Source organism: Oryzias latipes, chromosome 4 (genome assembly GCF_002234675.1).
Source record: "Oryzias latipes chromosome 4, ASM223467v1".
NCBI classification, from domain to species: Eukaryota; Metazoa; Chordata; class Actinopteri; order Beloniformes; family Adrianichthyidae; genus Oryzias; species Oryzias latipes.
The window spans coordinates 16,673,653-16,696,608 of record NC_019862.2 but is presented as its reverse complement, the minus strand read 5'-3'; the positions used below and the strand labels follow the sequence as shown (position 1 = coordinate 16,696,608).

Here is a 22,956-nt window from a genome sequence, read left to right as displayed (position 1 = left end):
TAGTAATGCTTTAAGGATTACATGGGGGGAGGGGCCATATCATGAGTTAAAACCACATGGTTATACCATGAAAGCAATTGGCAACACAGAATTGAACCCCTCACAGTGTTTGTTGTTGGGGACACATCACCACAGAGCATTTGAAAAATATGCATGCATTAAGATGATTAGTTTGAGATTATTTTTTTGTCCAAATAAAGAGAGTTGATAGAATAGGAATTTCTTTCTGTTAGTACACAAAAAGATCTCAATGTTTGGACTTTGGCAAGCAGTACTAACACAATTGTAAATGAGACATCAGAGTCTGCTTTGGTTTCCTTTCCAACAGCTGAGCAAGCAGAGCAGACCTGAAGGCTTCTTGTGTTGGACAGATTATACTATTACAATAAGTTTATGGATTTTCAGACAAACAGAGTATATATTTCTATATGGTTTTAGGTCTTTTAAAGTCCCACTAATTGAAAAGCATTCCAAGGAAGTCTTTTAGTAATGATTATGCTGTTTTTAGCCTGAATAAAAAAAACTGTCATTTTCTAGGACATAGTTACTGCAGAGCAGCAGGAGTTCATTAGAAATTCGTCTCTGAGTTGTGGACGGGACAGTTGGCGCGAATTAAACCTGCCCTGATTTCCCATCATCCCTTTGTTTACATGCTCTCCCACTATAGCTTTCAGCCCCTCACAACCCCAATCTAACATTGCAGGTGCAACAAAAAGGGTGAGCAATATTGGAGCTATCCAACCTTTGAGTTTTGAGCCAGATACCAGCTCGGACAAGGAAATACAAAGACGTACCAAGATCTAGTTATCTAGTAGGACCAGGCAGCTTGTGGCCCACCAACTGTAGAACCTGCGTCACAGCTACGAGCTTTTTCAACAGCATTATGTTTTGTAAGCTCCTTATTTACAACAATTTCAAAGAATAAGCTTAAATTTAAAGCTTAATTTTCTATATATGTCCTCCGTTAAAAGAAAAATGCCATAAGAACATGTTAAAACACCAAAAACACAATTTTCATTGGAGAGAATCTTTAAAATGCGTGATTTTAGAAATTCTTCAGTGTTCCCTGTTGGTTCTCAATGCGGCATATGTTCAGGACATTTTTAGAAAGCTTTAGTTCTGGTCTGAAAACAAAACTTAAAAAACAAAAAAAATCCTGTACATAGAATTAAAAACAGCCTGCATGGTTTACCTGAGCTTGCATGAGTGTATCAATTCAGAAAAGCAATCCCACTGAAGCTTGCTTTGATATCACACCTTGGACCGTGCAGCTGATGCTGTAATTAAGGTATTTGTGTAGCTCGTCTGTGCTGTGATGAAGGGTTAGAAAATGTGGTGCTGGTGCAGTAAAATCCTATACATCAAAGTGAGTAAGTTTTCCATAAAGATTTCTATAACACATAATTGCAGTTTGAATTTTTTTCTCAACTAAAGGAAATGCAGTCTGTTATCCCAAGAGCCTCTGAAATGAAACAAATAACCGTGCTGTCATGATGGAGGTCCAGGAGGAATTTGAATTGACCCACATTTGTGTCAAAACCATTAGCTTGACAAATCAACACATATGGTGTTTGTGCTGGCAATAAACTGGGGGGTTGTGTGGAGGCTGGTAGCCAGTAGATTTTTAAGAATCAAATCATGAGAAAACGTGCATAAGAAAGAAACAATAACAACAGAAAAATGGCTGCAAGCTAGTAGTGGAAGTTGTTTCCCCCAATTTTGGAGGAATTCTGTCAAGATTTAGAGGTTGACAGATAGTACTTCCACAAAGCTTTACTTGACCTATTTTAATCAGTCCTTGTTGGGTTTAGGCATCATGTTGAAACCACATGGTTGTCTAAGCTGACCCCTATCTTAAAGTACAGGAAAGACTCAGCAGAAGAACAGACCTGATCCCCATTCTTACAGTTTAAGTCCTCATGCTTAATCCCCCAGAGAGGTTGTTTGTGAGCAGTATCATTGCAAGTGTATGGCTAACCTCCCCGTGTGGTGCAGCTGATGTCAGGGGGGATTGTTGGCAGTGATTCACTACTTACTGTCTTCTTTTCTTTCTTTTAGCTCCTATAGGTTCTTGTTATCCATTGGCAGTTGATGCGACCATCTAATCTTTTCCTTGTCAAATTCATTGCACTTATTTACGTCGTGATGCAAAGCTGTCATGTCCACACATATCAACGGTTTCACTAACTCCTCTTATTTACCGGTAGGCGTTTTATCTGGCTTCTTTGGACCGTGACACAAAGGGAAGCATGGTCACACAAATGGTCCCGGGATAAAACATGAAATAGACATGAAAAGAAAATTATCTTATTTGTGTGGATGAACACGAGCAAGGTTTTGTCTCTCATGACAAGCAGCACATATGCATCAATGTAAAGCACGTCTGGGGTTTTCTTGACAACCATACCAGGAGTTTTTTTTTTTACTCATCTGCAGTTCTTTGACAGCTTTTTTTTTCAGATGTCACAAAGACTTGGTGCTTATAATTCTAGCCGGTCAAAAACTGTTATTTACTGATCAATTTTCAAATGGTTGGTAAATTGGTGAATTAAAAAATCCATTACCCATACGTCACTACCAAATCCAAGTCCCAGATTGATCAAAGTTTGACCTGGTTTAACTTTTAATCCTCCTGAAAACGGTCGTAAAAAGTGCATAGTTACTCATGAACGCAAGACCATTGAACGCGGAAGCTCGAAATGCGCATTTAGGTGCGTACACATAGACTTTTCTTTGGAAGTGGTTGCCTGAATGCGCGTTGCCGAGGGTGGTGCGAACGTAGCTTGAGACTCACACGATAAGACTGAAAACCATCAAGATTTAGCAACCCTAAGCAACCTTTATCATCTCAACCTAACAGCATGTGAGAAATAATGAGGACAATTAGTTAATACTATGAGTGGGGTTACAAATGGGCCTCAAAGACACCAGGGGGACTCAAAGCATCTTCGGGCTCATCTTACACTTATTATATTTAGATGATGTATTTTCATCTGTCTGTTTTCTCTTTTTGATATATGATTGAAAAATAAAATATAGATCAAACATGCAGCAACAGTAAAAATATATTACTGAATTGTACGATCATATTGTTTTAAGGTAGCCTGACACGAGTGGCTTGATTGTGTTTAGGAGTCGTACACCATTTGTTCAGCAAAAACATTTTGTCTCAGGGCAAAAACCAAAGTTCTCAGCTCACTTTAACGTACAGCTACATCGTCCTTGTGAGGTGGAAACCGGCTAAACATGCATGGACTTATATGTTAATAAATGGAAGGAGGATAGCCTGAGACCAAATGATTGCTTCTTTTTACATCTCCCACAAACAGTTCAGTCCAAAGCCATCACTGCATGTGATGTTTCTGCACATCTGTTTAGAAACTGCAGTTAGGCTGTGCACCGTGCAGACACTTACACATGAGCTGGAAAGTGACACAAACTGCTTTTGCGTGAAAGACTGACCAGAGATCCTCTGTGATTGATTTTCAAAAGCATATCTTCATGCTTTCTCTCCTTCTTAATAATTTCTTTGTCCGTTTATGCAGAAGGGCGGCTAAGCCCTATGTTGAGAGACGTAGTTAAGTTAAACTTCTTAAAGAAATGTATGTTGGCTCATCAATAACTACTTTGGTTGTACTCTGTTGTATCACACCATTTCAAATTAGAAACTGTAATAATCTACACATCTTTAAGATAAAGTTGGTCATTATTTTGGTAGAAAATCTGGTTATGAAATAAAGGGGAAAAAAAGACAGCGTATAATTTAACCTTTTACTACATTTTTAAAATATTTACTATTAGGAAGATTATTTTCTTTTCAGATTAATTAATCCGTAACATGTCATGGAAAATAAATTGGCAACACACCTCTTTCTACTCCCCTCACAGTTTACACCCAGCATGTTTGGGCTTAGAGGTTGGATGCTGGGGCACAGGTACCAGGCCCTATTTGGGTCACACAGATCTGACCAAGAACTTTAGTGTGGAGGTCTGCTGCACAATTGCAACTCAAAGAATCTGCTCATGGCGCCAACCTTGTAAATTGTTCCGTGGTAGCTGTGTTTCAACAGTGAAAAGAAGTGATCCAACTGAAGGGGATCAGTTTTTGCTAGGTTTCCTTATTAGTCTTCAGTTTACGTCATTTTAGCCTGAGTTGTAGTGAATCTGCCCCAACTAGCTAAAAATGGACTACTGCATTGTCTTCAGAAGCTTCAAGTCTTGGTTAAAATATTTCTAAATTGCAGTAATCAGGGACCCAATTTTGTGACCACTGAAGCACCCAAGAGGTGAACACATGAATAGATGAACTAACACTGGCTGCTGGTTTACAACCTGGCCAGAAAACAGTTCTTTTTCTACTTGGTTGGAACCAGTGCAGAAGGATGTGTTTTAGACTTACTGCAACGTTGCCAGTTTGATTTGTTAAATTGACTGTAAAAAGGTCAAAACAGTCTGTTCTTAGTTGTCAAAATTAGTCTTTAAAATTTAAAATAAATTCAAGGACGTCTTTGTTTTCCTCATCTGAGCTGGCATCTGGCTCAAAACTATATGACTGGATAGCTCTAATATTGTTCGCCATTTTTGTTGTGAGGGGCTGTAAGCTAGCGGGAGAGAGTTTAAACAAAGGAATGATGAAAACCAGGAAGACGGTCAGCATTTTATTTCTAAGAGACACGTTACATTTTTAGACAAAAAATAATATCAATTAAACTGTTTCATGTTTGTTAAATTTATATATATGGATGGATGAATGGATAAATGGATGGATAGATGGATAGATGGATGGACGGACAGACGGACGGATGGATGGTTGGATGGATATCCCAATGTCAAGTTGGCTATAAATAAAATTTAGCAACAATAAACTACCTATTCATTTTACATAACTAATTGGAAATAATAACTGCATAAAAAGCAGTTTCGGTTTATTCCAAGTTTAGGTACAAGTGTCCAGAAAAAGATTTCCCTTTCCTGTTTATTGCTCATCCCCTGATGGTGTTTACTGCTTGGACAGGAGGATTAGGTCTGATCTTAATTTTCCATCTTCATCTCCTTGTACTTAATTCCACTTAAATGACTCTCTGAACACAAGCTAGGACATCCCTGCAGCTTACTCTCCGTCTTCCTTTAAGAACACTGTTGGATCCCTTCAGTTAAATCCCTGCTGAGTAGCAAATAATTGAATGCCTCTGGTGTTTTTGTGCGCGTGGACCCATCGTGCATCCCACGGCTCTGTGACTTCTGATCTTGCGGCTTATGAGCGTCCATTGTAGAACTGAGGAGTGGGTTTGAAGTGAGGGTGTAACACATTTTTTCTTCTTTTATGTGTGAACAGGCTTAAAGAGTCTTTGTCTTTGCAACATGTAATAAGAGTCTTTGTTTCAGCGTTGCTGGATTTCTTAATTACTCCCAATGGGATTTTGTTTTTAGCCTTGAATGCTGTTGGTTAAATGCCACAAGGGTAAATAGGTTAGGATACCTTCCATTAAAAATAAAATCTGTCTAGCTTCCTTTTGAAAAAAACAAACACCATGATTTGAGTAAAACGATTTTAGAAATTATTTGAAAAAGAAAGCTCAAAAAGGAAAAGTGCAACCTAAATTTCAGGATGAAAATACATGTCTGTTGGTCGGAAACAGTTTGATATTTATACAAGGAAATTAGACAGTGTATTAGGAAAATAATTGGAAATGACATTTATGATTTGCATTTAGATGAGCAGATTTTCGTACTTAGCCCTGTGGGAAATAATAGTGAAGGTGAAATAGAGTCAACAGTGCTGACTGAGTAAGGTTCATTGCAACATAAATAGCCTCTCAATCACCTCACCCGCTAGTACAGACACTATAATAATAGCAGCTACTTTCAGGGTGACTAGTGTTTGATAAATCAATATTAGCAGCAATCTATATTCTCAAATCTTGGTTGTTTTGTATAGTTATTGTAAATAGTACAGTACAGCCTGGCTCAGCTTTCGATCAGAACTAGGGTTGGATTTTTAACCTAAAATGCCCCCTGCAAATTATTTATGCTTGCATGACTTTGGGATTAGGAGTTTAAAAGATGTGAAATTAAAATCTACTAATCCAAATTTATAAATCCACATCCAGCTGTGAGAACTTTTGACCGGCTTCTCCCTTTCTGTCCTCTCCAGGATGACTGACCGTGTACGCTCTCACCTCTGCTGCTCTAATGATCTGACCCTGCTTTTTATCTACCAGTCCTTCTCTTCCACCCCTTTCCCTTGTCTCTCAGGGGAACATGTAAGCAAGGAGCCAGGGGGAGAAAGGGCAGACTTCAGGGTTGCTTTATCGTCTTTCACCTTCATCTCTGTCTGCCTTTTCCTTATGTCCCCAGTCTTTTTTCCCCCCTTTCTTTACCTGTTTTAAGCATACCTCTTGGTAACATCCCTCTTGTTTGCATGCCTTAACAGTCCACTCTAAACTTCTTTAGCCCCATGTGTAAGTTAGAACACAGGAGAGAAGGAAACGTTGGAAGCATAATCGTGGCCCTCAACTAGTCACCTGGCAGTTTTTACAATAAGAATGAGGAATACTGGCTTTTTTTTTCTTCTCTATCTCATTCAAACAGTCAAAAGCTTGAATGTGAAATTGGCTCAGATGCTTCGAAGATTGAGGACATTACTTGAATCAAAGGATATTTTTCATGTCAATTTTTAAAAACAAAAATCAAAGTCAGAGGATTTCACAGGCTTTTCCTTTTCTTTTCAATGGGTGTCATCACCATGCGATTGCTTTAGATTAAATAGTCTTACTCCAAGTCACCTCTCAACCTAAGGGGGAGGAGTAAACAGCCCTGTTAGCACACAGGATTGAGAAGAATCAGGTTTTCAAAAACCCTCTTCAAAGAAAATCGTGTTTGTAGCAAATGTACAAAGAAAATTAAGCTTAAAATTGTGTTTCTGAGTATTTCTTTATTCAAATCATTGTGAATCAGTAGCAGAGGAAAAATTACCATTGGAAAAAGCTTGTAGTTGTGACGTAGGTGCTACAAACGGAGGGCCACAGGCTCCCTGCTCCGCTTCGCTCCGCTCCATTCCAATGCCTCCACTTTTAGATGACTCGATCCGTGCACGTATTCAGTTTTCTCGTTTGAGATGGCATCTGGCTCAAAACTGTATAGATGGATAGCTTCAAGATTGCTCGCCATTTAAGTTGCACTGGCAGTGTTATAGGTTGAGGTTGGGGGGGGGGGGCTGTAAAAAGCTGGATGATGGGAAATGGGGGAATGTTACTTCACTCCTACAGCTCAGCCCACAACTCAGAGGTAAATTTTTAAAGAATTACTGCCGCTGCAGAAACTTTGTCCTAGAAAAAGACACAGCGTGCCGTTTTCCCTAATAACAGCATAATCATGATTAAAAGACCACTGGAAATGATTTTAAAATAGATAACAAGATGACTGGAGTGGGACTTTAAAGATTTTCTGGGGGGTGCTGAGCCATACCACTTTTCCATTCTCCAGTCTGAAGAAGCTCCTCAGATGAGCCACAAAACTTCTTTTAGATTAACTTGTAATAGTCTAGTAGCCCTGAAGTATAAAATTTTGAGATTACATGACCTGGATGATTGAGAATCTTCACAGACGTTTAGCCCCTTCAGCTGGTAACAAAGCTTCCCAGATATGAAACCATGCCTGCATTTGAGGCTAAATCCAGTGGGAGATTATCCAAACTGCAAATACGTGAATGACTGAGATGCCCTTTGTACCATACAACAGAGGGCATTTCATGGGGAGGGAGCTGATCCCCTTACTACTGTGCTGCTGAAGCAATGTAATCCCAAATTATTTAACCAGATTACTAGGGCATGAGAAATAGTTTGCCTTTGAATTATGTATGGCCTGGCTTATGTGATAGGATATGTCAGTGCTATGATTGTATTCTGCAGAATAGAATCAACTGGGAATCAAAGCTGGAAACAGGTGAATGACAAAATGCATAACCCAAAAAAAGGTTTATTTCAATTTTCCAGATGTTTCTTGACTTTCTGGAAGTTTGTAGAAATTTTTTTTTTCTTTTTACATCTTTTCTTATTGATGCTGTTTTTGAACTGCAGTCTGAGTCGACATCATGGTTTGAGGCCAAAATGTGGAAAAAACATAGCAAGAACAAAGCTCTGTAGCTATAATCATCCTTTTTAACAACTAAAAAAAAGAAATGTCTGCATTTCCTACATTGTTGACTCTACCCAAATTGTTTGAAAACTTGGTTCCAGTCAGTATAAAAGTTCAGGCAACATTTGCATATTGCTTATTTTATAACTGTGATGTCTCTCTTGTCTGGAATGTTTTGCCTCGTCCTGCTCTTCCAATTTTTACATGTGGCTACTGTGACAGCATTTAATGGATTACAGGAATAAAATGTACTCTGGCTATTTTCTAAAGTTAGATGTTCCTCTAAAACTGCTTTTGTACTTTATTAATATTGTAGCAACAAATACTGTAGAATCCTGACTGTAGTTTGAAATAGTGATCTTATTTGCCTTAAATTATAAAGAATATTAGTTGTTTTAAAACTGTTGGAGACATCAAATTGCCTTAGAAATGAAGGCTTTTTGGCAGATATTCATTTAGCTTTGCTCATGTTTAAACCATGACATGCTGTTTGGCAGCAAACATCACATTGGAATGGACCCAGATGGATTTACCTGCCAAATGAATGTTTCAACACTCAAAAGAATACAAATGAATCATAGCTTTTCTTTTTAATTTTTTCACAGAAAATAGTAGCTTCTCTATAAAACAATGCACAGCAGAATCTCAATTGTTCGTTCCTAAACAGTGAGATCCTCGACCTCGCTTGACGGAGTGGCACTGTTTTGAAAATTGTCTTCCTCCCTGCAATGACAATTTTTGCTGTACTTTGTTCAAAACTTAACTCACCATCTCGCTTTTTTCTCCTCCGTGCACAGACATTGCTGCCAGCCTGTCCTCATCAGATTAAAATGCCAGTTTTGACATCTCCAGCTGTGGCCTGGCTGAGAGGATGCACTCGACCTGGCAGCACAACACAGTTTTTCTCTGCCCTGCCACAGCATGCTTGAGTGTGACCGAGAAAGAAATATCATATTTGGAGATGGCAGCAGGAATGCAGGAGCACAGTTCTTAATGATGGAAAGCTCCACAATACATTGTTTCATGACAATCTGATGGGTTATTAAAAAGAAAGTACCTTAAATAATAATTAAAAAAAAAGGATTTCTAAGTCATTATATCAAACACTCACCTTCTTCTGCCAGTTGTGTTCTTCTATGATGATGCAATGAAATTAAATTGTCTTGGTAGCCACTCTTTTCCTACAGCGGGCATGGAGCCAGCTATTGACTGGACCTCTCTTGTGGTTTTTGGGTCACACGCTGTGATCGGAAAGCAGATGACTGTCTTGTCTTTGACTCTACTGAGTCAGTCATATGCACATGCACACACACAGAGGTGCTCTGCAGGAAAGACAGAAGATTTGCTGACCACCAGCTTTGTTGTCGTCTTCTGACAGTGCAATCCGTCTCAAACCAGAGAGCTGTGTGGAGGAGCAGAGGAGATGGACAGACGAATGACGAGAAGAAGGAGGGAGAACCGAGAGAGGCCAAGGCAAAAATGGAGATTAAAATAGGGAGAAAAAGGCAAATCTGGCTGGAGTTGACATAGGACGAGAAGGCGGAGAGAATGATAAAGAGACAGAAAGGAAAGTAATCATCTTAAAGGTCTGAAGGTCTCTGTCAGACTCGCTCACTGTCCTGCGGCACAGATGAATGCAAGAGTTAGCTCCTGCCGTGTGTGCAGGGATAAAAGATGAACGCAATTTCAGCACTGACCTCAAGGGGTAAAAATCTGAAACAGTTGAACGTGAGCATGGAAGCACACTAACAGCATGGGACTGCAACTGGACTGGCCTGCTGGTCAGACCCACCTTAAACAAAAATGGGAGGCTGCACACATGCCCCATTGACTATACACTTAATGTTTGTTTTTAATGTTTGTTTGCAGTTATGTTGAGAAAATGCAGGTTTTTCTGATACATTTGTCACACTGAAAGTATGAGCTGCATCTTTGAGACTTACTAATAATGATTCATCTTGATTATATATTAATTTATGTTTGACATTTTTGTTTAAACTTAATTTTGTTTGGACACAAAATGTTTTACATAACTAGTAGTTCGATTTAAAATAGGAAATGCTGTTTTTGCCTAAAAATACATGAAATTGCATTTTCATAGCTGAAGATCTATCTTGATTGATTTTTATTGAACATATCCATAGCTTATCCGTCTTCTGTATGTGACATTAATCTCTAAATTTGTGAGCAGACAAGACAAGTTTTCAATCGCTGAAACCCCCCCCTTCATTTAAATGTATGTAATTTAGTTGTAATTATTTCCATGTTTCTACAAACATATTGCTAAGGCTGTGACTTTATTAGTTTATCTCCTCCAGATTATAAAAAAAACAAGTCTTGCTTTCTTGGTTTCTCTATTTTTAGTTTTTATCTTTCATCTCCAGCAGGTTTTCTTCTTCCATCTTTACGTCCATACTTCCATACACCTATTTGTCCAAGATTTTCCAGACATCCCTGTTCTGCCCTTTTCTTTCTTCTTTTTTAAAAGTCTCTTTCGCCTCTTTAGATTCCATCTGTCTGGGGTCTGCAATGGGGCATCTTCTTGGTTTTCCATCCTTGTAATGCTTCACCACGGAGGTGTTTTATTGCATTCTCACCAAATGTTTAAATCCCCTCAGCTAGCTCTGGATGTTGAGCATTTTCTGCTGAACTTGCGCCTGTCCCAGGTGACTGAACATGAGACCCTGTCTCTAAGGACCTTTGCCACTCTGCAAAGACAGCTCATGTTTACCATCTGCGATTCTAGCTGCTTAAAACACAAAGTAGCACATGGCTATTGAGGGAAGACAGGAACCACCTAACTGCAGGTGCTGCATTGTTGACGCCCCTAGAATGTGTACTGTCAATCAGCGGCATGCTAATTAAAAACAATGAGTTATTGGAAACAAGCTGAATCAAAAACCTGTAAATCCCCCTTAATGATAATAATTAAATAATGGTTTTAATTCTAAATCACTGTATGATTGATTAGTTCACTATAACTTGATATCAATAAAAATATAAGGATAGTTCAAAGCAGTGAATATGCAGCTGCTGCATACTTCCTGAACAATTACATGCTGTGCTCGTGAACCTTATCCAGACTTGGTGCGAAATAGCGGGCAGGATAAAATCAGTGCAGTGTCTGGTTGGATTGATTTGGACATTTTCATTCCCACTAACAGTTCTTTCAGATAATGTCTACAAAATTGCAAAAGATTCAGTGCAAGTGTGAGAACAGATGGAGGTAAATTCTCTCTTTATATTTTATCTGCACACTAAAAACTCAGTGGTTTAAAATGACCCAATGTGGGTTATTTTAAACCCAACTCAGGGGTTAAAAAGGGACCAACTATTTGATGTGATATTTTAACCCAGAATTTTGGGTTATTCTAATCAACCCAAGTATTCGGTTGATATAATAACCAATTTAAAATGTCAAAACAACACCCATCCTCTGAGTTTATTTGACTCCTAATCTTGGAGTTAAATTTATACATTTTTGTTTTTGCTTCTAGGACCAAGTTTTTATTTATTATAAGCAAAGCTCCTAATACATTTCAATAAAAATAATATTTAAAAATCACACATCATTATTATTTAACATGTGTTTAACCCAGAAAAAGAAATCAAGGAATTTATGAGAAATTTTTATTTAGACAAACAAACCAAACAGGAATATCATATACAAATGCAGAGGCACACATTTCATCCGATGCTTGATTGTATCAGCAGGGGTTAATATTTAACAGATAGATGGTTTAATATTAAAAACTATTAGCTGGAGTTAACATAGCATGAATATAAAATCTTTTATAACCAACAATCACTTTGCCCATGAAGAAGCCCACATCTTGGGGTTGTTGATATCAGACATAAAATGTCTTAAAGCAAACGTCAGCTGCCCCAAGCGGGTGTGTCTTCCAAATTTCTTCCAACCTGGGGCCTCATTTATAAAAATTTGCGTAGGATTTGTGTCAGAAGTGGCGTACGGATGAAACATAGGACGTGCGTACGCACAGCAATATTCGGATTTATAAAACCGTGCACACGCACATCCTACTCATCTTTCCCTTAATAAACCACAATCAATTCTAAATGCTGCACAGCTTTTGCGGCTTCATGAAACGCCCATAGTTGCCCATAAATAGTCCGTGAAACGCCCACAAATGAATATTCATTGATTGCGAAATCATGGCAAACACCGAGAGGAAATAAAAAAAACGTAAGTTCACTCAATGTGAAGTAGAAGTTATCGTTGGCGAGGTGGAAAAGAGGAGAAAAATGTTGTTTGGAGGCCACAGTGTGGGCATTACTAATGCCAAAAAGGCAGACTCCGTAATTGCTGTAGCCTCACAACCTCGGACCGTGGCCGAAATAAAAAAGAAATGGTCGGACATCAAAGTCGAGGCAAAAAAAACGTCTGGCGCTGCATCGCCAGAGTGTATCTGCCACGGGTGGGGGAAAGGGGGACACCGGAGCTGACCCCTCTTGATGAGAGACTGGCGGCAATTATTGGGGAATCCCTTAAGTGGAGTGGTGACTGTGGCGGAGGGGGACACGACGCGCCAGATGCACCGGGTGACACCCCCCCCAAAAGCTCCAAAGGACGGCTCGAGGAAGTCGGAACCGGCTCATAAGCCACTCGTCCTCGTTTGCCAGCAAGTCTTCTTGCTGTCTAAAGATGCGTTCACTCCGAATTCTTCCATTTGCCACATCTTCTAAGAGCGCCATTGCGGATGACACCCAGAGCGACCCCCGGTCGCTCTGGGTGTCCTAGAAGACCAGAGCTCTTCTAGGGCCGGCGCTTGGGGGTGGGGGCCTGGGCTTGCTCCGGGGGGGGGGGGGGGGGGGGGGGGGGACGCTTTGTGGCTCCTCTCTCTCTGTGTGGGGTGGGTGGTGCTTGGCCTGGGGTGTCGGCGCCTCCGGGGGTGGGGCCCCTGGGCTGGGTGGGGCGGGGGGGGAGCTGTTTGACCACCGGGGGACAGTCTACCAGCTGTCCCCAACTTACCCCCTTCCTCATATAACCTCATATTAGGGTGAGGGGGTGGGGGGCTTAGCCTGCGATGGGCCTTGGGGGGGGGTTACTAGGCAGTGGCCCCCCCTCCTATGGTTGCCGTATGGAGTGGGCCCCCCCTCTTTCGGTTTTATTTGCACCTTAGACATTTAGGGCCCTTGGTAGGGGGGGTGCTTGGACATCACTGCCAGCAAGCAGCAGATGTCCTCCTAGCACCCTACCCGCCAATTTTAACCGCACCTTAGACATTTAGGGCCCCTTGGTGGGGAGGGTGAGGGGACGTCACTGTGAGTAATCAGGAGATGTCCCCTTAGTGCCCTACCCGCCAATTTTAACTGCACCGCCCTTAGTACACACACACCCCTCCCCCCTCAATATATACATCCCAACATAAACACACACACATGTACACACACACCCTCTCAAACACACATACACGCACACACATTTTGCAAGGAAGGTGGGACCTAGGACCATCTGTCCCCTACCTCTTCCCTGGTGGGGGGTACGGGCCCCTTTGCAACGGCGGCCGTGTCCCCGGGTTGCCGGCTTCCTGGGCCCGGCGGTGCTCTCTCCGCGCGGTGGGGGGTTCACATTACATCTGAGCCGGGGGTGTTCGTGTCCCTGGGGGGTGGGTTCTGGTCCCTGGTCCTGAGCGCTGGGCCCCGCCAAATTTCCAACTGTGGCCGAGCCTGGTCGGGCCATATTTACAACACCCCTTGTGGGCCCTCTTTTTTTCCCCGGGGTTCCCCCTCCTGGGCGGGGGCGGCGGGCCCCTGCCTTGCTCCTCCCTGGACCAACCGTGGGCCGGGCGGATGGCTGCCTGGAGTGCGGAGCGGGTCTCCCTTGGGGGGTCCTGGCTCGTACCTGGGGTTGGGGCGGGGGGATGCCCGGAACTCCTGGGTGGTGGTGGGGTGCTCGTCCGGGGCTGTGGGCGTCCTTCTCCGGTGGGGCCCTGCGTTGGGCGCTCCCGGCGCGGCGGGGGGGCTGCTCTCCTGGTTGGGCTGGGGCGGCGCTCTCTTTCCCTCCGTGCCTCCCTGCTCTCTGGCTCTGGGGGCCTTGCGGCGGTCCTGCTGGCCCTGGCCTGGGTGGCGGGCTTGGTCGCCCGGGCGGCGGTTGTTCCCTGCCGCTTCCCGTGTGGCGTTGGGGGGATTCCGGCTGCCGCTGCTGCTGCGGTGGGGGTCTTGGGGTGGGGATGGCTGGGCGCTCTCCCTCCTTCTTTTCACGTTCCACCATCCATTTTAGAAGAACATAAACACTCACCTGAGCACAGGTGTTAGCTCACCTTTGCACTAACAGTTTGCATGATTGAATGACTGAAATATTTCACACTAGTTGGTTTTAAGGCATAAGAATGCGTGTGAACACTATCTGTTTTGTGTACATGTCGACAGGTGGACATTTTTTCAGCTAGCAGGTGTGTTTATAACATTTGAGTGTGTGTGTGGACAGGCCCCGCCCTCTTTGTACTACATTTGAACCTTACCATAATGATTAACAACCAGTAAACTTGTTGCTTTATGCTGCTTCATGGTCTTACCCCCCTTCCCCTCCTATTATCACCGTCCTACCCCCCCCTCTCTCTAACGTCCCTCTCTCTTCTTCCCCTCTTTCCTTTACCGTCCGGTCCAACACCAAAGATTTTCAAACATGATTGAAATTAATAAAGTTTGGCCTCAATTACAAAAGGGGTTTATTCAGACATACCTTTGGTTTGTCTGAAGATTAATAACCCCTCTTGTTAAAGTAAAATATGTCCAACACAAGAGGCCCTCAGCTCTCATCTGTCTGCCTAGCTGTTGGACAGGACAAGTTAAAAAAAAAAAAAAAAAAAAAAAAAAAAACAAAGATCAGCCATTGTGCGTCATTACGCATTGTGATGGGGGATTTTATTTCCATCCATTTAATTACATCTGACAAGCTACAGATGTCGGTAATAATCGCCCTGGAAATGGGAAATTGTTCAGCCCAAATGTAATTTCTTATTGCTTTCTGAATGATTGAGACATACGCCATACATTGTTTTATCAAAAATAAAACAAACTAAAGGCATGAATATATGCATGAATACCATAATTCCGTAGTTTATGAAGACATTTTTTACTATGAAAACAACTTTCCCCAGTGGACAATTAATACGTCTGTCTGTCTGTCTGCACCTATATCTGCTCCGCCAGACGGACACATTGACGAGAATCTCAGTTTTGTACATTATTTTGATCTGTTAACTATATTATTTATGAGGATGAATTGCACAACATGCCAATATTGCAGAACATATTTCACTTTTCTTTTTGCAAGTAAGTGTTCATTTGAATTTCTGTTGTAATTTTTGTTTGATTTTTTTTTGTTTGTTTCACTGCTGATCGATCAAACGGGTGTTGGTGTAGGCTGTTAATTGTAAGACTTGCTTTGTGAAGTTTTAATGTTATTTATGAGAGGCAGTATTGTCATTTTCACTTTCACGTGTTTCTTCCATCTGCCGACGGTGTCGCTGTTTCTCATTTCACCCGTTTTTGTGCGTACGCCTGGGTCAGGGCTTGCGTGAAGGACCGCACATTTTCCCGTCAAGTTTGCTTTTTATAAATCTCAACTATTGCGTAGAGAGTAGCGTACGCCTTCTTTTGTGCGTACGCAAGGTTTATAAATGAGGCCCCTGGACATGGATCCTAGTCTTTCACCTATTTTTATTTAAATGAGTGATATCATTTTATTATTTTGTAAAACATGGCAAGGGAAGGTTTTAATAAATTTCAAACAAGAAAAGTAGAAAATGTACCATTGCCTAATTAAAAAACATTCAATGAAAAAGTTACAGAAATTGAAAATACTAAACACATTGAGATAAACAGGGGAAACAGGAACAAGACACCTAGAAAATTGTATCTTAGTTAAAAAAAAATAATTGAAGCTAAATGAATTTGACTGTTACATGTTCAGCAGTGACGTACCATGCCTGGACTGGTGAGGCAAAGGGACTCAAGGAGAATCTCATAGATGTCCCTGGAGTAATTTTCTGGAATCCAGTTGGCTCTGTAGAGAGTGGTTTCCTTCATCCAGCTGTGTTAAGGGCAACAAGTTGTACTGAGGCCCTTCCTTCAGTTGCCCCCATAGTTCTCTGGCACAGATGATTCCGTAGAAAAAACACAAAACATATCAGAAATTTGTGAACATCATGCTTTTCTTCTGCACTCCAGTTTCTTTGGTGTAATCAATGCAGTGTAGACATTAAAAAAATTAGTAAAATGACAAAAAGGCCCTCAAATTTTATTCTCACTTGTACTGTTTCCCCCCTCTGACGGGACAAGTCATCAAACTGTAACAGAGAGGGATGGAGGGCCAGCTGAGAGCAAAGGAAGAAAAAACGAAAATGTAATTTTGATGCAGCTCTAATGATGTCATGAATCCAGACATGGAGACTCGTTTACCAGCTCTTTTGTAGAGCCAAAGAAATAACACCCAAGCTACTCTCTCAACATCACTCATGTCTTTGATGATGCACGGGCAAACTCAAAACCATGATATGCTGCGTCTTTTTCTGCCATCTAATTCATATTTTTGCTGGGTGTTACTAACTTTTTTTTTTTTATCTGGTTGTTTCACATCCAAGTACTTTACACATCTTGTCTTTTTAATCCACTGACACATCTGACCACGTTGTGGATTATTTTAGGATGTTGCTGGAAGCTGTTTTGCGAAACTGGGCAAAAACCATTGCATTGGCTCTTCTGCTCTAATTCTCGCACAACTGTGAACTCATCCCAACTGCAGGGCTGCACTGTAGGTGTAACACACACAAGCTGTAGTCCTGCAGGCTTATTGTGCAAACACAATGTGTACACTTCAAACAAGTGTGGCCAACAGAAGGATGGAAGGTCAGATGTATTACAAAAATTTGACGCTAGACTTTAACTCACTGAAAGCAACAATAAAAGAGATTTTTGTTAAGGAAGAAAGTTAATTGTGTTTCTGCAAAAGTGTCAGAGTAGAAACAACAAAGCCTTTCCATGGGAATTATTTTCTCACAAGGGAAAATAAAACTTTATTTTTAACTATTTCTTGCACATGTGACAGCATTTTAATGTTTCATTGGCACTTTTTTCTTACTGAATAATGGATAAAGAGTTGTGGTTCTTTCCTTCTTTTGTTGTGCAGTCTTCATTATTCATGTGTTGATTCATGTGTTAAACTCATTTCATGCACACGAGCCATGCTGAACTGCAGCAAATCAAACCTAAATTCCAGCTGCATGGCACAGCGGTGCAGACGTGCAGGTTCCCTTTCAATGCACACACTTATCACTCTATTCAAATTCTGGCCATCATTCTCTCCTTCAACGTCTAGTCTTCTCACTTGCTTCAAGAATACGTGCAAATATAGGTGTCCGCTTTGTTCTGTTAAATGATGGTCATTACGCTCAACTGGGATTATGGTCATTTTAGCTGTTGAATATCAAACAACAAAGAACGTGACAGTTGTGCTCAAAAGTAGTCTTAAATGCATTAACCCAGCTGTTTCATGAGCTCTTTCAATGAAAATGTATTGAAAAACAAATTCAATCTCAATGAAAATATATTTAACAGACACAGCGTGAGCTAAAAGGGGATTTAAGATTAGCTAAGCATTTTTGCTTTCATTTTTATTGTGTTTTTTTTATTGGTTCTTGTTGCAAAAGGATGAATGAAAGCTATTAACGTGAGAAAAGCAATCCTCGTGTCATTGTTTTGGTGCATTATTGGTAGTAATAAAACAATGCCACAAGAACATGTCAAAAACTCAATTTTCATTTTAGTGTGTCTCCAAAAAATGCTCACTGAACATTACATCAGTGATGTTTTCAAGAAAAACTGAATGAGTTGCACCCTTAAGAAAATTGGACAGGAAAGGAGTATTTAATTTTCGGATGAATCACATTGGGAAAGAACCTGTTGGATTTTGCTACCATCTATGCTCACTTTTCTTTTGGTTGGGTCAATATTCTCCTCTTTTCCCCAAAAAAATGAGTTTTCTTACCAGGCTCCAAAAAAAAAAAACCCAAGCCTTTTGCTTAATGTTTAAACAAGAGAGACAAACAATCGTGACACTTTTCGAACACTTTGGATGTGTAAGAATTGCAGATTTGACAGTCAACTTTCAATTAAAAGACCAAGTTCAGTTTAGTAATGATAATGAGACAAATAAAAAAAACAGTTTGTTTCCATTCCAATTGTACGGAAGAGGATTAGGACCATGGAGAAAAAAAAAAGAGCATGGAAAATTCTGACTTTTTTCTCAGAATTCTGACTTTAATCTCAGAAATACGGTGGCCGACAGGGCTAACACTACATACAAAAGAAAAAACGCAACGGCATTACACGAAGCACAACGAAATTACCCGCAACATGACGACATAGCCGCAGCAATAGCATTAGCCTCAACACAACAGAAATGACTTTTTTTTCCTACCGACGGAAAAAAAATAATTCTGTTTCAAACTATTCAGCGTTCCTGAGAGCTACGTGATATTTGGACAAAATTAGGGTGTTTTCTTACTAGGTAACGTAATTTCTTACAAACAAACGTTTGTCTAAAAATATAAATTTACCCAGCTCTCCACATAGTGAAATCTGGATCTAACGCTCTTTGTCTTTTTTTTTATTACGACTTTTAAGTCGTAAATTTACTAGAAAAAAACTCGTAAATTTACAAGTTTTTATTTCATAAATTTATGATTTAAAATCTCGTGTATTTATGAGAAAAAAGTCATAGATTAACGAGAAAACACCAAAGTTATCCGTTTATCTGAGCCAAAGATGAAATACGTGGAGCTTTTTGTAAAGCTTTAATTCCGGATAGGTTTAAAAAACAATGAGATTCTGAACCTTTTGGCGACTCAAAATCAGACTAATGTCAGTGGAGCCAACTTTCCGGGGTTCGGTGTCGGTAAAGCGGAGATTCATGCGTAAAATAAGAAGCTCAGAGACACGTTTGGGTGCAGAGGACCGCTGCAGCCTTTATTTTCCTTTTCATTCACATAACCTGAAGTTCATCTGTCACCTTACGTCATGAACCTGTCATCCAAACACCAATGCAGAAGTAAACAGTGTTACATATGACCCCTCCTCCAGATGAAACGTCCCATTTCAGCATAAAACAATAATGATGAATGAAAATAGTCTGTAATATTACCATTAGAATGTTGAAAATGCCAAAAAGTGCTCCTCCTCAGACGGAAGCATCACACAAACATAGAGATCTGGTCTTCAATGGAGGAAGAAAGGATTGAAGTGGACAGCCTCAGGGATACTGTTGAACCTTTCCTGCACGATGACTTGTCTTTTTTTCTTTCCGACCGTGGTCGGAAAGGCAGGGGAGATCATCTCCAGGGCCGAAGGCGGATCCTAGTTCGGGGTTCACTTTCCCGTTCGGACCCTCAGCCTCCAGAGCAGGTTAATAAAGACTCCAAAACCGTTCTTCTTGGGGGGGGACATCTTCTTTTTCTTAAGGTTCTCCGTTCTCCAACACACAATATAAACTCACACACTTCCGCTCCGTGATCTCACCCCCCTCTCTCGTTGCACGCGCTTCTTCCCCCTCTCACACACGCACGCGTGGTCCCCAACACACCCCCCACTCCACATCAATAGCAAGGAGCGGCGTATGGACTTTATTTACAAGTAAAGGTAAGACGATAATAACGTTTGTGCTTTTTTCTATGCTGCATATGCTGTATATGAAAAAAAAAACATGTCGAAATGATATTTTAAACAAAACACGTTAACTGTTGTCAATCAAATAAGTTACTCAGTATGGTTCATATGTTTGTAAATCTGACTTATGACGTCAGTGCCTCACCAGCCATTAACTTCACCGCACGTCACTGATCCAGTTTAAGACAATTACTTTTTTTACTAACCTTCTGTTCTTCCATTAGCAAAATGACCTCCTCCTCGGCAAGCCTTGAGCATGCAAAAAGACACTTACAGACGTCAATTTAGTTGGTTTCACTCCTGCAGCTCCTCGGCTGAATGTGGCTCACATGCGCCGGTAGCCCATAATTCTGAGATTAAAGTCAGAATTCTGAGAAAAAATTCAGAATTTTGAGATTAAAATCAGAATTCTGAGATTTAAGTCAGAATTTTTTATGTCCTTTTTTTTTCTTTCTCCATGGCCCTAATCCTCTTGCGTACAATTGATTATAAATCTAACCACAGAAGTAAAATGGTTTTTGGAATGAGACTATTTGAAATGCCTCTTTTCTTGCAAATTTTGGCCATTTAAGTGAAAAGGGACCTCTGTAACAAGCCACCTGCTGGCTAGTTGGTGAAATGACCAAGACTTGGTCACTTTTGTTTTGTAACTGGCTTCAAACCGGAAGCTCTGGGGTTAAACAGGGGCTTTGATGGACCCACACAAAATAGAAATTTTCATAGAAGCAAGATATGAAACTTTATGCTCATCGTGATATAACAAAATATATTAAAATTGCATACATACATTGTTTCCTGGTACTAATTTGTGACGGAAAAAAAGATCATTTGTGCCCACAAAATGCTAACTTGTGCAGAAACTTTTTGATTTGTGAGCACAAATCATTTATAATATGCTAAATTGTGGCTACAAAAAGCTAACTTGTGTGGACAAAATACTAATTCGTGGCCAGAAATTATTTTTTTGAGGAAATCTCTTGTTTGTTTGTTTTTGAATGTGATGTCCAGGCCTCCGTAGTCAGCTTATTCTGAGTGCGGTTTAAAATGTGAAAGGTTACTTTTTTTCTAAAGTTTGAACTGAAAGTGTCAGAGGCAGAGCTCAGAAGAGTGACTCAGCAGTTTCAGCAGACACAACTTCTCTGTTAACACGTAGATATCCGACTTACTACGCTCTGCCGAGCGGCCCCGCCCACAAACGTCACACATTCAAACTACAGCAGAGGCGCAGAAAGGCAGCGAGCCGGGCTGGACGCACGCTCACTTCCGAGCAGGGGCAACACAGGAGCGCGGAGGCTGGGGGGGGGATCCTTCATTGGGTTTTTGTTTTCTCTTTCACGTGCATGACCGACACCGCGGAGCCCTCACGGAGAATACTAGCGATGTGGACCGACATCGGGAAACTCGTGCTGCTTCATTTATTACTCCTGGAGCTTCGCGTCGCTAAAGGTGAGGGATGTGGGGGGGAGATAGTGTACCACCATGTGGTGCCGGGGATGGTCACCTGCTGAATGGAATGTCAGCGGGATCATCAGGTGACCAAACACCTCGAGGGGACTTGTGACATCGCGGCCAGGCGATCGCCACTTTTTGTTTCCTCATCCCAGGTGGCAGGCGGGGGACAATGGGCGGAAGCAAACGCGCTCTCGTGTCTGACGGGACCGAGGCGAGGGCAGCGCGTGGGGATGCGATCACAAACTCGGTTATGCTTTTACGCAGCACCTATTAAATGAATATTAAATACAGACGCTTAAGCTGATCTGGGGGTTTAATTCCCCCCGGCAGGCGGTCAGTACCGCACTAATAGGCAACACATTGAAAGGTCAGGTGACACGATCGTGAGAGAAACATAATAATGGTCCTCAAACAAGGCTGGGGGCTTGAATCAACGATCGCAGCTTCCCGTCATCCAGCATGTGCTTTATTTATCAGCGTACTTCCTGAAGTTCTATCCATTCACAGTCAGGTTTCCTTTAACTTGCGGAGCTCTGATGGCTTGAAGTCCCGTTTATTCCATGATCATCATGACTGACGCCAAGCAGTTACTGACAGGTTTGCTTTCCGTTTTTCTTCTCAGGAACTCTTACTGAGTCGGAGTGTGAAACAGGGCAGTTTCAGTGCAGCAACGGAAGATGCATCCCCAGCCTTTGGAGGTGTGATGATGATGACGATTGCTCAGACAACAGTGATGAAGAGAACTGTCGTAAGTACCCTCAAATCTCTCACAGTCATGTCTTTCCTTGATTGTCTTTTTTTTTTTTTTGCCCTAAGCTCTAAACGTTCTCACATTACAACTCTATCTCTGTCATTAAGAGTGACTTTTTAATAGCCCACAGCTGATTACTTTAACACTTTCATTTTCAAAATAAATGAACTTGGACTAAGGAAAAGCTTCTTATCCTTTTTCGCTTTTGGCCATTTTGGAATCTCCCAAAAGTCTGTGCAGAAACTGCTGATCCCGGATCATGTCACATGGCCAGTGGAATTTCTCTGATTTCTTAATTTCTCTTCTCCGTCCAAACTCCTAAGCTACAGACACACTAGGGATGTGACGCACGTTCAAGAACCTGTTTGCATAAAGCCCATGGTCACACTGGACAAACAGGGAGGGCTTCTTCTTTTTCTACTGTTTACTAGCACATGTATCTACAGTTAGAAGAGGCTTGGTGTGAAATATTGAAGTGGCGCAAATCTTGCTCCAGTCTTTTTCTTTCACAGCTCTTTTCCGATATATAAAAGCATCTGTGTCATATACTTCTGATTAGGCACAGACAGCAAGTATTCATTTTCTTTTCTATGATAAATTTTTTAAATGGCTGGCATTGACTCCCTAATTGGTCTAAGTTTGACCTGGTTTAACTTTCAATACATGTTTAACTGATGTGTTTTGTTCGTAGAGCCCGAAAACTTGGGTAGCTACGCCTTAATGTGAGAGTTTTTAACGCAGACACCTGAAATGTAAACCTTTTATTGGAAGTGATCGTTTCAACACACGTTGTAGAGGGCGGTGGCTCTACACAAGTAGAAGCATGGATCATCAGCAGTGAAGGATACAACTGTGTTTTCAGTCAAAAGCATGTGATGTTCTCTCGCAAATGACCTCTAATCTGTAACTTGGATCCTTAAACTGGAGGATTT

General features: G+C 41.2%; 1 protein-coding gene across 6 annotated transcripts in view; it reads left to right on the top strand.

The window, feature by feature from the left end:
- The first annotated feature begins 21,036 nt into the window (after nucleotides 1–21,036).
- The window catches only part of LOC101167610 (low-density lipoprotein receptor-related protein 8), a 170,480-nt gene continuing 168,560 nt past the window's right edge, over nucleotides 21,037–22,956 (top strand). For all 6 annotated transcript variants that reach the window (XM_011474155.3, XM_011474153.3, XM_023954326.1 and 3 more), the window contains exons 1-2: nucleotides 21,037–21,267; nucleotides 21,896–22,021. In XM_011474155.3, coding sequence (XP_011472457.1) covers nucleotides 21,162–21,267; nucleotides 21,896–22,021 — 232 coding nt within the window. In that variant the 5' untranslated portion in view covers nucleotides 21,037–21,161. The remainder of the gene's footprint in view (nucleotides 21,268–21,895; nucleotides 22,022–22,956) is intronic.